This window comes from Dermacentor variabilis, chromosome 1 (genome assembly GCF_050947875.1).
Source record: "Dermacentor variabilis isolate Ectoservices chromosome 1, ASM5094787v1, whole genome shotgun sequence".
Classification (NCBI taxonomy): domain Eukaryota; kingdom Metazoa; phylum Arthropoda; class Arachnida; order Ixodida; family Ixodidae; genus Dermacentor; species Dermacentor variabilis.
In genome coordinates this window covers 49,962,443-49,978,950 of record NC_134568.1, presented here as the reverse complement: position 1 = coordinate 49,978,950, position 16,508 = coordinate 49,962,443, and the positions used below count along the sequence as shown (strand labels likewise).

At 51.2% G+C, this 16,508-nt stretch overlaps 1 protein-coding gene across 3 annotated transcripts in view; it reads left to right on the top strand.

Annotated features, from left to right (window-relative positions):
• pan (transcription factor pangolin) overlaps positions 1-16,508 on the top strand; it is a 248,732-nt gene that overhangs the window by 199,911 nt on the left and 32,313 nt on the right. For all 3 annotated transcript variants that reach the window (XM_075687113.1, XM_075687115.1, XM_075687112.1), the window contains one exon: positions 6,712-6,802. In XM_075687113.1, the coding sequence (XP_075543228.1) occupies positions 6,712-6,802 (91 nt within the window). The remainder of the gene's footprint in view (positions 1-6,711; positions 6,803-16,508) is intronic.

Genomic DNA, 16,508 nt, shown 5'->3' with positions numbered 1-16,508 from the left:
GCGGTCTTGCGATTGAGAAGCGAGGCTCCGGTGCTGTTTCTGATAAGCGCATTAACGTCGTTTATATATCTGCGATGGCCGGGCCGCGCCGCTATGTCGCGGCGCTGGTCGCCGTGTGTGCCCGGAAGGCCGCACTGGGCAATTGCCGATGCCAATGACAGATCTGTGTATGCCGGCTACCCTCGCGCGGCGCCAAGCTTGGGCACGCCGCCCTGTCGACGAAGGGGCGACGCTGGGGAAAACCGGCAGACCTGGCAGCCCGTGTTTCTAGAGGCCACCGACCAGAGTATGTAATGTGCTCTGCTGCGTTGGCGGATTCTGCATCCCTGCCGTTTGCTGCCTCGCGATCGTCGGCAGCTGGATTGACTGCGCTTCTTTATTCACGTTTGTTGCTCGTGGGTATTCGCTGCACTATACAATCGATGGTGGGGCGTCCAGCCGGAATCTAGCCGGAAGTGGCTTTTAAGCGGATTTTAAAGCAAGCGACGGAGAGCTATACGGAACGTGCACGCCCGAGTTTGACGAGAGTCCAACTTTATTGTACGAACGGCTATTCGTCGAAGCTGTCGTCGCTAGTAGCACATAACGTGTTGCTTTGATGCCGGGAAATTATCTGTGTGCGCTGGATGTGCCGCTCAAGGAGTCAGTCGCCAGAACCGAGGCCGGAGTTGATTTGGTAAATTGATCTGACTCACCCGCGAGTATAAATCGTCACTGCACTCCTTGAGGCACTTGTACAGACACTCGACATCATCTGAAACAAGCCATCGTCAGTTATTTTTAGTTTTTATGGTCATTACTTCACCAGCTCTGTGTGACAAAGGAACTGAGCAGGCCTGATAGACCGCTCTGCTCTATCAGTTCCGCATGGAGTCGGCGCGTACTCCTATACATGGCTCAGCAAAATCGAATGTGCCGCGTCGCCCTTGCGTGTGACGTGTAAAACCTAAGGAGATGTTGAACATTATTTCTGCTAGCGTCCTATAGACTCACTACAACGCCTAATTATTTGAAGCACATCAGCGTCGAGTCGTCCGCGAATATACGGGACATGCAAGCGGGAGGTCTTCCAGCCCCGGCTCAAGTTTTTGATGATGTGTACTTATATTATGGTTGTTAACTTTTAGCAATCTCATTTCGGGGCGTTGTGTCGGGTGTGTGTGGACGGAGAGTTGGCGCTGCATCGGGCGCTGGGTGGCTCACGAGCTGCGGCTTGTGTTCTGCTCCGCATCGCTGTGGACGTTCTCTCGCGAGGCGCTTTGAATGAGGACGCACTGAATGACGTACTTATCTATAAATGTTAAGTTTCTTGCACTGTGCCGAAAGGTGGCGCTAGAGTGCAGCAATTGCTGGCAATAATGGCATTTTGCGGGAACTTCAGGATAGGTTAATGATAACTTGTTTGACCTTACTCAGTCTATTGAAATATGTAGAGCAGAAAGGAGACCGTTGTTCTGGATATTCTGGAAAGGGAAGGCTTAGGCGACGATTGTCTACATCTTTTCAGAGAGATTTACCCAGAAAATACCGTTTGCTCTGAATGGGAAGGGATGAGGAGCGAGCAGAAAGTTGACATCAACAAGGGACTAAGGCAGGGGTGCCCTTTATCCCCACTGCTGTTTATTATGTACATGGTGAGGGTGGAAAGGGCGCTAGAGGAAAGTAATATCGGGTTTAATCTCTTATACAACCAGGCGGGTACAGTGGTAGAGCAGCAGCCTCCAGGTTTGTTTTAGGCGGACGACATTGTGTTGCTAGCTAATAAGCAAAGTGATATTCAATGTCTGATTAATATCTGTGGACAGGAAGGTGAGAATTTTGGTCTGAAATTTAGCGTTAGAAAATCAGGTGTTATGGTATTCAGTGGAAACAGTCAACAAACGGCGTCAGTTCAGGGCCAGGAAATACATCGGTTAAAAGAATATAAATACCTTAGTATATGGATAAGCGAAGGCGACAGATATCTGGAAACACAGGAAAAAAACAATAACAACACAGGGTAAGAGAAATGCAGCCATAATGAAACACAGAGCGCTATGGGGATACAATAGGTACGAAGTGCTCCGGGGTATGTGGAAAGGTGTAACGGTTCCAGGACTTACTTTTGGAAATGTGGTTGTTTGCTTTAAATCAGGGGTACAATCAGGACTCGATGTGAACCAAAGGTCAGTTGGACGCCTCTGGGCGCTCACGGGAAGACTACAAATGAAGCTGTGCAGGGTGATATGGGCTGGACTAGTTTTAGAGTGAGGGTAGCTCACAGTAAAATTAATTATGAGGAATATGGGAAGAAAGTAAATGGGCTGGGAGAGTGTTGAGGTATCTGTACGGGAAAAACATTGATTCACAGTGGAGGAAAAGAATTAGAAAGCTTACCAGCAAGTATGCGGCCTGTAGGGTGGGCAACACAGCAAGAATGAGCGTCAAGCGGAAAGTCAGAGGCTGAAATAATCTCACGGGTGGTGGCAATGGAAAAGAAACCTGCCATGGGTAACTACTTGAGAGGAAAAAACGAAATCAGGAAAGAAACAATTTATGATAACTCAAAGGGAAGCTCAGGACTTACATTTGCAAATACGGTTGTTTGCTTGAAATCAGGGGTACAAGCAGGACTCGATGGCAACCAAAGTCAGTGGGACGCCTCGCATTGGGCGCTCACGGGAAGACTACAAATGAAGCTGTGTAGGGTGATATGGGCTGGACATGCTTTGAAGTGAGAGATGCTCGCAGTAAAATTGATTATGAAGAGCGACTGAGGAATATGGAAGAAAGTAAATGGGCTGGGAGAATTTTAAGGTATTTGTACAGGAAAAACATTGATTCACAGTGGAGGAAAAGAACTAGGAAGCTTTCCAGCAAGTATGCGAGCTGTCTGGTGGCCAACATGCCAACAAAGAACATAGAGCGCAAGGCCAGAGAGGCTGAGGTAATCCCATAGGTGGCGGCAATGGAAAAGAAACCTGCTATGAGTAACTACTTAAGAGGCAAAAATGAAATAAGGAAAGAAACAATTTGTGATAACTCAAAGGGAAGCTCATTACTTTTCGAAGCGAGATCAGGATGCCTTAGAGCACGCACCTATAAAGCGAGATATCAGAAGTAAGAAGGCATGTGCTTGCTGTGGTAAAGCTAGGGAAATGATGGAGCATGTTTTATTAGAATGTGACGATATCTGCTCAGCGGTCGATTTAGGCATCTCTGGCCTCCTTGAAGCCCTTGAGTTCAGCGAGGGCGGTAAGGTAAACATGTCCGCATTAGAGATTAGCAAGCGGCGATTGGAAGCTTGGTGGAAAAAAAGTAGGGAAATGACAAAGAACGCGGAGGCGTGCAAAAACAAAGTTCACCATAAGGGTTCAGAAAATTTGGTTATGGGAATTCATCGTGTTTTTTTGTTTTGTTAAGGTAGGTAGGACATTAGGCAATATAATAACAAGAGCTTGGTGGCGCAACCCACCACCCCGTTCCAAAGGGGATGGATGGATGCTATGCGTCCATCCATCCATCCATGTCCAGCAAGGCTACAAATTAGCCTGCAGCCAACATCCGCTAAATTGGAGCCGATAAATAACAGCGGCTGTAACTCTCCGCTGGCTATAAAGTGCAGCACAGCTTGGGTAACGAGGTCTTCTGTATACAAAGTTTCTGCGCTTCACTCGCACTTTACACCTATACTTTTCTACGTTGATCAAACTCCACAACGTTTCACGATTGCGTGGACTTGTTCCCTAGTTATTTCCGGCGAGAGGCGTATAGCTATGGGGTGCACCAATATAATCATTGTCACGTTCTGTTAAATGTAAGTACTCGATTCTTATTACTGCCGACCATTTTTTTTTAATTCGTTATCATTCGGAATTTGCCAAATACACGTCCGTTACTCACGCGACTCTTGTGTGTGCTCAACCTTAAACATCGCTCGACTGTTTCTGTCGAAGGCCTCTCACCGTGGCACCCGACACGTCTTTCAGCCATATTTTTTTTGCCACTTTTTAGGGCGACCAGCTTAGCGTAAACACGTTTGCGTCATAGGTGTCCCAACAAGAAGGGACCCGCCGCGGAGGCTTGGTGGTGCCGTTCTTGCTGCTGAGCGAGAGGTGGCCGGTTCGATTGCCGGCTGTGGTGCCCTCCACTATGCGACGTGCCCACTTTGCAGCTTCGGGACGTTAAACACCATTCTTCTTTTTTTCTTTTTTTTTCTTTCTTTTTTTTGTCAACAAGATGCGTCGGACACTCCCCGGCGGCAATGCCAGATGATTTATCAACGCCGCTGCCGACCTGATTATGGCGGAAGAAACGCCGGCCCGCTCGTTAACGCAGTCACTGTTCGATTCTTTTCATGCAGGATTTAGAGGGAAAACTCGTTACGTTGTCATGCCTCGTCGACGAGGAACTACAGAGTGCTAGCGTACACCGCGCCGTGCATTGCCACCTGCATGCCCGACATTTCGTGCCGCTTTTGTCTCTCGTCCGAAGGTTGGCGTCTCGCCGCAGCGGAGTTCAGAGGCCGCTCGGCTTGTTTTTGCCGCGGCGTGCGGGCGTTGGTCTGCGCCCGGGAACGGTTTGCCCGGCTAGCTGCAAATATTTACGCCTTGGCTGCAGGCCCGCGCTCGGGTGCGGCCTTGCAAACGGCCCTCTTCTTCCCGCACGCCGGCTCTGCAGCTTCCGGCACGCCTTTTCGGATCCGCACTCGCCGCTTTCGTTTCCACCGGCGCGGGGCGTAAATATTTTTGGCCGCGCGCTGTTTGTCCCGTGCGGGGGCATCTGAGCACGCGCCAGCACGTGTGGTGGTGGCGACGGAGCGTCTCGTCATTCGTCGAGAAGGAGAGCATACGAACGGTGCGATTGCATCCATACCGCTCGACGTTCACCACACGCCTGTGCAACTGTGACCTTGCACTTCCCTGCACACCGCCGCTGTTACGGTTGAGAACTAGGTTGTGTATTCGATTCCTGCCCTAATTTTATAAGTGTACCGAGTGCAGAATTTCTAGAGCGGGTATTTTATTTATTTATTTATTTATTTATTTATTTATTTATTTATTTAAAAAGGCAGTGTTATAGGGAGGAGTATAGTTTTAACAGTTGGACGAACTATGCCACAGCAATTCTATGAGTTACAGGATTTTGTTATGCGCGGCTGTCTCAAAAAGTTCGTGGTGCGTGGAAACTGTGGCAATGGAAGCAGCAAGGGCGGTTCAGTCGAAGGCTTGTTCTGGTGGCGATATCAGTCGACGTTTAATCGCGAGTGAACGAAACAGGCGCGGATCCCTCCACTATACAGCGCCCCTTGTACTAGTAAGGCAGATGTGTATACCTTTGCAACGTGAAATAATAGTAATAAGGGGCCGACCGTGGAGTCCTCGCGACGGCATTTGCTCTCCACCGTTTGTTTATTTGCTAGTGCAGACTGATCCACGTGTTACAGTCTGAGCTGAAGTTCTTTCAGTCTAGCATCCATATCCCTGAACAACTACGGTCAACTATACTGTACTACATTTCTCTGTCCCGTTCCTTCTGCAGAGTCAAATTGCTTTGGACGAGTAGCCGTTTCGCCTCTTATAGTCTTTCTCGAGGCTCCGTTGTGTGAGAGCCGCTTGCGGGGCAGAGCCTGCTTACTCTAGTGATTGTCAAACATTCTTACACCATCCTTTTCGTAAGACATCGCTCCAGAGAAGCTGCGCGCGCGCCTGTCAGGCGTTCTCGGCGAGTAGAGAAAGGCTCTGATGCTGATATACACGAGTTGTTCAGCGAAAAAAAAAGATAGAAAAAAGGGAAAAACTGGTGAAAGATACGATTTTAAGACTACAGTGGTTCGGTTTTCAGAACGCTCACGATTTAACACCCTAGGTTTTTATAATTTTCTCACGCACCGTGTGTTCTAAATCTTTGTTTTTCGTTCAACATCTTGTGTAAAGCCGAGACCACACGTGCGCTTGCGAACGCGCGTAAGCTCGCGTCCGCGCGCCTGCCGCGCCTCGCGACTAATGGTGGTTTGCATCCACAAAGACGCGCGACAGCGCGCGCTCACTGGGCTCACTCACACACGCTTTGGCAGGCACCGCTTCGTACTTTTGTTATCGACAGTGTTTCAAAATGCTTCAATTTCTATAAACGTAATTGTAATATTTTTATAGCTGTTAGATCAATGCAAAAAAAGGAAAGAAGCATTTTATTGCATAATATAAATCTGCTTCACTGAGTTGAACGTTTCGCGCCGTAGATGCGTAGCCAATCGCGCCGACGCGAGTCAACCGAAGCGCGCGATAACAGAGAGGAGCTGTTCCCCGAGATCACGCCGCGTTTCGACGCGTACGAGCCATGCCGCACCGTCTGCGCATGCGTGGGTGCGTGAACGCGAGCTTGCGCGCGTCCGCAAGCGTATACGTGTGGTTTGGGCTTAACGTCAGCTGGGACACTGGGTGTATGCGAGTGTGTAATTACAGATGAAATGTTTTCCGAGTTTCAGAATTTACGCCCCTAGCGCTTCCCGTCGCATCGTTTAGGTTTGTGCTGGTTAAGGTGCCTTCTTTAAATGTGCATATAACGCCACCGGCGGAAGGCCGCTGGTCCGTTGATGGCTGTGCTATGGGCTGTGTGTGTGTCTGAGGGGGGAGGGGAAGGGGGGTGTTTTCAGCCCCGGGCCGTAGCGGCCCGAGGAGACCCTGCTGCTGTTGCCAGTGCGTGACTCTTTCCCGTCTCTGCTCTGCGCAGGTATCCCGAGGCCATCCGTGTACCCGCTCACCTCACCGGGCCAGTACACGCATAGCATGTTTTCCCAGGAGTTTGCGCAACAACTGCACTGGTGAGTAGTGCTGACGCGTTGGCATGTTTGGCCAGGGCGGCCGCCCTCCGTGGCTGCAGTGTGTTGCATGGGTGCGACGGCCGCCGGGGCCAACGCACCCTTTGCTCTCGGCCCGCGGCGGCGGGGGCACCCTTCCCGCTGGCCCGCTTTGTGGGCGGAGGCCGCGCGCAAGAAATGGTTCGCTCAGCATCGCCGCTGTGTCTGCACGCCACCGGGTGCCCCGCTCATTTTGGCGGCCGGAACCCGCGCTGCCGGAACTGCTGCAGTGCCAGTATGGCCACTGTGGTCGCCGCGGTCAGCACCGTCGCTGGTGCCGCAGCGCGCGGCTGCCCTGGTATGATGTAGGGGAAGAAAAAAAGAAAATTGGAGCAACTGAGTGTGGGAGCAAAAGGGCGCCTTTGCTCAATTCGGTTAACGCAGCTCTGTGTGTGTGTGTGTGTGTGTGTGTGTGTGTGTGTGTGTGTGTGTGTGTGTGTGTGTGTGTGTGTGTGTGTGTGTGTGTTTTCGCTCGCTCCCGTTTCTTTTTCGTCTGTGCAGCTGCTCTTGACGTGACAAACCGCGCAGGCATCGCTGCCATGTTATTCGGATAAAGGCGTCGCTTTAAATATATGTGAGGCAGAGGAGTGCACACACGGTGGCTCAGTGACGCGTGGACATAAAGTTTTGTAAGTCTGTCGGCAATATCTGTGTACGATGCGGTCCTGCATCATTCCAACGTTTACGATCTTTTGTGTCATATCCATGCGACAAACACATTGTGGATAGCCGTCGCGAAGTAGAAGACAGTAACGGTACGTGGGGAAATCGCTCATATCTAATTGCACGTGGAGCAAACTGGCGATTGTTTGAAGGGGACTTTACGCCCGACCACACAACACGCATCCAGCAGTAATCCGGGCTGCTGCTTTCTTTTTTTTTTTTTTTGTTTCCTAGCTCGCGAATTTTCATGTATGGGGTGTTTGGAGAGCATCAATTTTTGCGGGTAACTTTGCGAAGAAAGTGACAATTTGCCAAGAAAATAATGCTTTAATTGAAATGTATCGGCGGGTGTGTGCATTTTAATGATTTGGATGTAGTTTATCTTGAAAAAAAAAAAGCGTGTCTCTGCAAGTCCTTTTGCGATAAAAGAAACTGAGCTTTGGTCCTGCACCGTTGTGCTATATTTTCGCCGCTGTGTTAACGGGTTTGGTTTCAGTTGTATCTATGTCACTGCCTGTGCCATCGTGACAATGTCACATTTTGGAGTTGTACCGATAAATCGATGGATGAATGATACGAGCACCTCCTATTATATAGGCAAGCGGCTGGCGACAAGGGCCTCAGGCTACGCGCGTATCGTCCTCGGCAAATTTCGAGAAGAGCGAACAGAGAGAGAGAGGTGGGGGAGGGTGCAGCCCAGCTCTATACTAACCGCTCGCTGCATAATCTGCTCGTGTAAGAGTTTCTGCTTCCTCGTCATGGTCAGCGCAGCGCGCTCGCATCGCCAAGCCGCGTGGTGCCGGCCGCCGTGTGGCCCTTCGCAGGCGGAAGTTTCCCGCGTGAATGTGGGAGACGGTGCTGCGGAATCGGCCTGCATAAAGGCTGCACAAAGCCGGCTGTGCCGCAAACTCTTGCGCGCGGCGTCAGAAAGCTAGGCAGAGCAGGCAATGCCCGCCGCCACGTTCTCGTCTTGGACAGCTCTTGCTTGAAATAGAGCTTTGCGTTGTTGATGAGCAGAGGCCGTGTGAGATGTTCCCTTAGAAGCTGCGTACTTCCTGGCTTCAAATTAACTGAAGCTTTCCCGCCTGGCTTGTGATAGTCAAATGCGGTGAGGGTGCCTCAATGCCCACCTCCTTCCCCGCTCCGCGCGTAGCGGCGAGCGAGGAGGATATCGAGGCACCGCATTTGCTCCGTAAGACCCGCGATAATGTGCATACCAGATCAGTTTCCCGTGACGCTTTGCGGCTGTCCGATTATATTTCTGGCGATCAAAGCGACGTGCACGCTTATTACACCGGCCGTTTCATTGATCGCATTGACTGACTGAGTTCTTGTGCGCTCGCGTCTAAGGAGACGCTAAATTAAAATATTACGTCGAGCGACGTTGAAAGGTTGGGCTGCTGTACTGATGAATTCGTCATTCGTAGCGAGGACATAACTTTTGTATGCCATAAAATGACAAGAATGTAAAATTGGAGCGGCGCCATCTATTTTCGGGTTCTAGTACCTCATGTCACGTCAGCACTAGCCGATTCACAGCGCGGCAATGAGGGCGGTCACGTGGGGTTATTAACGTCAACGCGACCTTTTTGGCGCAACATGGTCATATATTGGCACATAGAAAATGACGATATTCTTCTAGGCGCAAAATTTATAGACCAGACTCCGCCGAATATTTTCATTTAGTGTCCATTGAAGAAGGGCGATTTTCATGTGCAATTTCGACACTCGCCCGTGCGCATTTTCGCGGAAAGGTTCTTGGATGGGCTTCGCCCAGTTACACGAGGTGTCAGTCGTATTGTGATCGGCCGTTTACCCCGCGACAACCGTCGCTCACGGATAGCGCGATAATTGGTAACGGACCGAGGGCCGCGTCAAAGCTATCCTCAGCTGGGACACTTTATGGCCACCAGTGGAGTACCTCTGTCAGGAGAGGTTTAGCGAGGCGACCGTCGTTCACCTGTCATTTGCCCAAAACTGGCACGTCCACGTCTGAGACGAGGTCAGTGCGCTATCCCTCCCATCTTCATGCCCAATGACGTGCATGTGTTTTGGACAAAGCTCCCATCAGAGAGAAAGGACAGCAAACCTCCGGATTGGTGGGACCTGATGTCATCCGTCTCCTGACTCCGGATTGGGGGAAGGCGACTGAACAATGAGAACGAAGGGGACAAAAAGAGAAACGGACGCTTGGAGATCGGCTGCTACAACCTCTTCATGAACTTATCTTGCTGTACTTCTTTGAAACTCCTGTAAAAATGTAATATAAAAGTGTGTTTAAAACGTCTCGGATATCGGGCCCAGCCCCTCGTTCCCTTACTCCTCCGCGAGGAAAGCGTATACAAAATCTTCGATCTTCGATCGCAACAGCCTTGCAGTGTAGCTCTCATTTTACCGAACCCACTCTTCTTATTCGTTCCGTGATAGGAAGTTTCGATTCCAATTTCGCTTGAAGCGCATCATATTCATGAATCATCGAACTGGTAACTGCGCGATGTCGTTGCAGAACAGCATCGGTGGGACGTCTTGTGAAACAGAGGGCGCCGGTACTCTGTGTGTGCGTGGGCGTGTGTGTCTGTGTGTGCGCGCTTGCCTGCTTTATTTTTTGGCGCACGTGTGCCGTTTCCGCTGAGCGAGTCCGCGGTGCCTTTTCTTCATCCCTGCCCGCATCCACTTTCTTATCACTCGACACTTTTTGTCTTCATTGTGAGTGCCGAGGTACTCACGTTTTTCGCTGTAATTCGCGAGACGAAGAGCTGCTTCTTCTCGAGGGAGAAAACCTAATTACGAAGTGAGGCTGGAGGTTGTGGAGGGTGCGCAGGTCGGGGATTGAATTGCAAATGGAGAGGAATCTCGGAGGAGCATGAATTAACGATTAATCTCCGCGGCATTGCTAAGAGCCAGGCTCGGGGTTCTGCTTCTTCTCCGAAGGGCTTTCTTTCGCTTTGCTGTGGTTTTGTATCGCCAGTGTAGCCTTTTTTTTTTCTTTGTCCCATTAAGTATGCTTCTTCTGCCGCGTTTATGCTTTCTTTGCACTGATCCGGACGTGCTGCTTTGGTCTGACCTTTGCTTCCTTTCCGTTTCTTTCGACTGTTGCCCCGCTATATACCGGCGTCCGCTTTTCCCCGTGTCTTTATTGCATCGCTATCCTTCGTATACCGAGGTTGAAGTGTGCTAAGACACTCCGGCCTTTGGATCTTATTCCCATGTACTTCTCAGTAATCGAATCAGCGTTCTATTTCTTTTATAAGTATTTTTGTTCACTCTCATTCGGTGCCGTGAATAATGACGCTCGAGAAGGAATGCATTGAGGGGCAGGCCAGTGGCACAAAAAAATAATAATAAATAAATAAAACGTGGGGGAGAGAGAGAGAGACTTGCGAGACTGCCTCTCGGAGGAGTGTCCATCGAAGCGATGAAAAGGTCGCCGCAGGAGCACGCCGCGATGCGCATTTGTAATGCTGAATCCGTAGTGTGGGTGTAGTGTATATGCATATGTCGTCGGCATTCGGCTGCTACTTTTCTATATTTACATCTGGCAGCGTGGGAAACGCGGTGTCTTAATTGGCGGGAGCAGCGAGGAGCTCGTATACCTCACCTTCTGCCCTTCCTTTCGTCCTTTTCTGCTTCTTTAAATGGTCGGAAACGAACTGAACATGGTTCGTAAATTGGAGTTCGCTGACTCCGCGAAGTTAATTCATACTTTTTGCTTCTCGGATTGAAAGTAAGTCTACGTTGTTTACTTTGCGCTATCTTGTACAGTATTCACCAGCCGTCAGACGACTCAGGCGCTTGCACTAATAGTTCGTGAAATAAGGGGTAAGCAAGAAGGCTTGCCTTTTTGTTATGTTTTCATTTTATTCTGTTATGCTAGCATGCCACGGACGAGGATGTAGTTGGTGGTATTGAGCAACGGGTCACAAGCGCCGTTAAATTTTGACTGACAGTACGTTTCCGTGTGATATATCGAACTACTCTAGCGTAGAGCTGGCGAGGGGCTGTGGGTGGGGGGTGGAGGTATGGCTAACCGAGTTGATGCTTCCTTCAGAAATGTGGTGCACCGTGCGTTACATCCTGCACATCACGCGCACAGTCTCTTGCTAATAAAGTATAACCGTACCTGCTAAGTTTGGAGCTTTGCCCATGTCAGGCACGCGTAGCCACGTAGATAGCGATATGGCTCTTCCATTTTTTTTTGCGCACTTGACTGACGGAATTTGTCCGTTTTGTATTCATCATTAATATTCATATAAGTGGTGCGCGCGAAATCCCGTATCAGCTCCGACCCCTCTAGACGTAATTATGCTCAACGAGCTTCTAACAATGTTTCGAATTTTGCGCTTCTTGCATCATCCGCATGGCGCGCAGCGGTTGAAGTACTAATTTGAAAGGAACACGCACAAAGTGCTTGCGGGACACGCACATAGACGCGCGCGCGCATGTTGGGAAAAGAAAGGAAGAAAGAAAGAAGAAAAGTACTTCAGAAAGCCCGAGAAAAAGTGCGGGGTCGGTCGGGCAGCGGGAAAAGTGTGCGCACTTTCCGCGCGCGGTGGTTGGTGGTGGTCGCGGCGGCGGTGCTCGGCAGGGATATCCACTTGAAACCGCGCTGCTGTCGTTCAATTTGCCTGCGGGCGGAATATCCTATGCGGGCGAGCACTCAACCCTAAGCGAATGGAGAAGCTCTCCCCCGTTGCATCCCGACTAGGGAGCGCAGATGCACTTGCCGCGATCGAGCGGCGCGCGCCGGCGGTGCGCTGCCATCGGTCGGGCCCCTTCTTCATCCGGCGCTTCTTGTGCAATCATTTCCCGACCGCCGGCGTTGACGGAAAACGCGGCACGCGTGTCGAGCTATATACTTCGTGGTTCTCGAGGGGGTTGTCTTTGAGGTTTCCTTTCCCGCCGACCCCTTTCGCGAGTCTGCAGTTTGCGCGCGTCGCGTCGCCGATGGCTTTCTCCATTTCTCTCCGGCCCAGCGGGCGGCTGGAGAAAGTTCGTTTTCCTTCGTCGCGTTCCGTTTACTTTTTGCCCTCTCGTCTTTTGCGGCATTGCTTGCCTGATTATTAAGCATAAAATGCTTTTAGCTCCCCTTGTCGGCTACCTCCAAGTGACCTTGAGCCAAAAGCCAGAGCCGTTATCCGGGCACTCAAACCAGAACATCCGGGCAAGTTGCGAGAACAGAATGAGATCATCCGGGCAACCAGACAATAAAGAGAATGCGGTCTCTGGCCCCCCAACCCTTTGTACAGGACCGCGTTACATACGCTAGTTACGGCCCGAGCAAGTTACAATATTGCTTTCGTGTTCTTCCTGATGTTTGTTTACAATATCATTCAAACACTTATCACTCAATATCACCCAGTATACTTCTGGTATACTGAAGTTTTATTTATCATTTCCAATAGGGGGCGACGATCGGGAGGCAGATACAGGGCACCATACACTTAACTGTCATATTTTGGCGCTGAGAAAGGGTTGCCTGTGCTCTTTCGCACGCCAGCGATCCGTGAGTTCCGCGGCGCGGGTTTTCGTCGCTTCAAAAGATGGCGCCACGCTGCGTGGCGCCTCCTTCAGGCGCTTCTAGCTGGGCAGTGCGCGCTGTCTCCATGGCGTATTTCGCTGCCTGTCGTGCCGCCTTCAGCCGGTTTTCTTCTTCTAGCTGGGTGACGTCCATATGGACCACTGCACAGTATGGAGTGATGCGGTGTGGTGAGAAGTTCCGAACATGCACTACACCCATTTTAAGATTGTGGCTAATATCATCTCCAACGAATCTGCTTTGCCGGTTGCCATTTCATGCTTACATCTACTCTCGATATGGGAGAGCCAGCAATTTTTGGCTTCTGCTTTCCTCGATAGCTCTTCCTTGTGCAGATTTTGCGCCGAGAGACCGATACGCAGATTTCGTGTTTATTTTGAGCCATGATAGGTCAGCCTCTATTTTTTTCGCTTCACCGCACTGCTACCCTTTGGGTCACCGAAGGCAGATCGAACGGCTACCGGCTGTGTTGGCCCATTGGTTCTGACGTTCTGCTGCTACTATGCGCGAGCTCGTGGTTTCGATTCCCGGCAGCATTGGGATGTGGGTGCAATGCGAAAATGGCTGTTGCATCGGTCTTTAGGTGCCCGTTTGAACAGTTCACCCCAAGTGGTCAAAATTAACCCGGAGGTCTCAAGACACCACAGCTCTCTCATAACTCGCGTACACTACTTTGATTTGAATGACTGACAGTGCTGCATGCGGCGTCCGCGGCGTGAAAGAGAACATCGAACATTTATTGTGCCATTATCATCGATTTCAGTCGGAATGACAAACATCTATAGCATTGCGACGACTGGACGATCGGCCGTTGTCTGTGCAAATGCTACTTGAAAACCGTCCCAATGGCTCGTCGGCCCACAAAGCTATTATAAAGGCACTTTTGTCTTTCGTGAAGGCGACTGGCCTATGTGAACGTCTTTGGCTCGCTGCGTTCCGCTGCCCTCCGCGTGCGTGCGCGAGCTCACCGCGGCTTTCCTGCCCCACCCCCCTCTCTCTCTATCTTATCTTTCTATTCCCTCTTTCCTGTCTCCCAGAGTAGGGTAGCCAACCAGACGCATTTCTTGTTAACATCCCTGCCTTCTCTCTTTTTTCCCCCTCCTCCTCCGTGTAGTTTTGAAACGTTCATCAGTCAGTCAGATCGAATCGTCGTCTGTCTCGCGTCCCCCTCCTCGCTCAGCGGTGCTCCTCAAACTCAAGGTACAATGACGTCTCGTGCGTCCCTCGAATAATAGGAGCCGGCACACGGCGCGTGGTGTTCCTTACGCACCCCAGAAAGGAAGGGCGTCCGACCTCTTTCTTGTGGGCCGTAGGCGAGTGCCCGTGCATTTCGGTCCTTCCCACCTCTTTCCACTGACTTGGAATCCTCGTGCAGCTAAATTAGCTGCGCGAACGCCCTGGCGGCGGTGGCTGCCGGAACGCCGTATTGATTGGGGAAATAGCTTCGCCCCGAAATTCCGAAGCATCGTGCGCGACCTGCGCGCGTGCACCATCGGCGGCAGCGGTGATGCATGAACACTGGAGAGAGCGGCGCAGGAAACCCTCCCCCGTGCTTTCCTATCCCCCCCTCTCTCCCCACACGCACGCGCGGATGGCTTGTTAGGGTAATTGGCAGGCGAAGAGCGCTCCTTCTCCGCTAGCTCCGCAGCGCTGCAGTGAAGCCGCCTCGGCGGCGCGCCTCTCCCAACGTATGCCGCCCTTTCCTCCGCTCGCTCGCTCACCTGGCGTGCCGGAGGCGATCCGAAATCGCTCTGGCATCGTAGCACCCCTCTGCTCTCTCCGCGGAGCCTGCCCCGGGGACTCAGCGAAGCCGGCCAATCTGCCTACGTACGCACCTGCGTCAAAAGCGCGCTTCTGTCGTCAGCGCGCGTCTCGGTATCAGACGCCACAGACGCGTTGGGCGGATGCAAGCCGTGTGTCAATGGCTGTTCCAGTGCATCCAAATCGGGGAACCCCGCCAAAGGGCAACAGTGTGCCTCCAGCATTGCGGCGCGACGCTTGCGTAGGCTGACGTGACTGCGGATTGGGTATTTTGGGTCTTGGCGGCTGCGATAACTATACGCTATAGCAGAGAGGGCGATGCGCTCCAGTTGAATTTCTCTTCTCTTTCGGTATGATGACGGCGCGTGCTGGCGGCGAGATTGTGCCCACGGATTAGCTAGCAGTCGGTCGTTTTTATATGAAGTATTTCTAAGTGAAGGTAGTTCTCTGTTTTAAACCGCGGCTTAAACTTTTTACCCCTTCCCGCAAATAACTGGCCAAAGGACCAGTTATTTGCCGCCATAATGTTCTTGTATTTAAAGACGATCTGACTGACTTTTTCTAGTCTACGTGTTGTCGCTGTGCAGGCATGATTTCACAAAACGAACTAACATGTTCCGTTTGTTGCCAGAAACTTGAGAACGTTTCTGCTTATTGTAGACACATTGCGGTCGCACTGAACGATGCTTCGTGGACGATGGTTAAGCGGTCAGAAGGTCTTGATAGTGTGGGAAGCGAATGAAAAAAAAAATCAGGCTCATGCTTGATACTGCAGCTGAAAAGCAAGCATAGTTTTACCCTTTAACGAGCAATGCATGATTGCCGATTGGGGATCGCGCAGTTCAATCCTGTGACACTATTGTCGCAAACTGAGAACGCAGCTGTTAACATACACTTGTCACGACGTTGTCTTCCCTTAGCGCAGTGTTACACAGAAACTCCCATTGCACACGGACGCTGCTGCGTCGCTGCGAGACAATTCTGTCGCACGCGTACGTGTGAACTCTCTGGTCGCGATCTTTCCGCGAACGCGGCAGTTGCATCTCGGTAGCGCCTCGGCGCGCGTTTGTTTCGGACACACTCGCGCGGTTCAAGCTGCCCGTGCCGCTTAACTATGCGCCACATAAGGACGACCTCCTGTTAGCAGTGCGGCTCTCCGGGGATCTCTCGGTGCCTGCACCTGGCGGCATCCGTCGTTTCGCAGCACGAGCGGCTTGGCTGCGCTTCGATCTCGTTGCGGCGCCGTTCACTTGGCGCGACGGCCACATCGCGTCGTGTCTCGCCCCGCTTAGCCGCGCAGCGTGGTGGTGCTTTGACAAAGGTCTGCATCCGTTGATCGCACGGACGATTTCGCCAAACTTCATTTGAACCGCTGCTGTATTTTACGTTGGCGTCCTGTATTAGCATTTTATATGGCCTCGTTAAAAATTGGTTGGTTGGCTTTGTCTTCAATCACGCTGTTTGTTCTAACAAGCGTTACAAGTGGTACTTCTCGTGTATCACTACAAAGGCTGACATTTGTTACCTGACCTATCGTCAGTGGCGTGGTCGAATGGTGATATCACTGTACTCTGGACCCTACGTAACTGTTCAGAGGCGTTCGGTTGCAGCGAAAATAACCTCGCCGAATTGTGGTGGATATTTTAATTTATTCGAAGCCTTTAGCATGGTGCCCGCAATGCACGATCCGCTACCGCCAGTGCACTATAT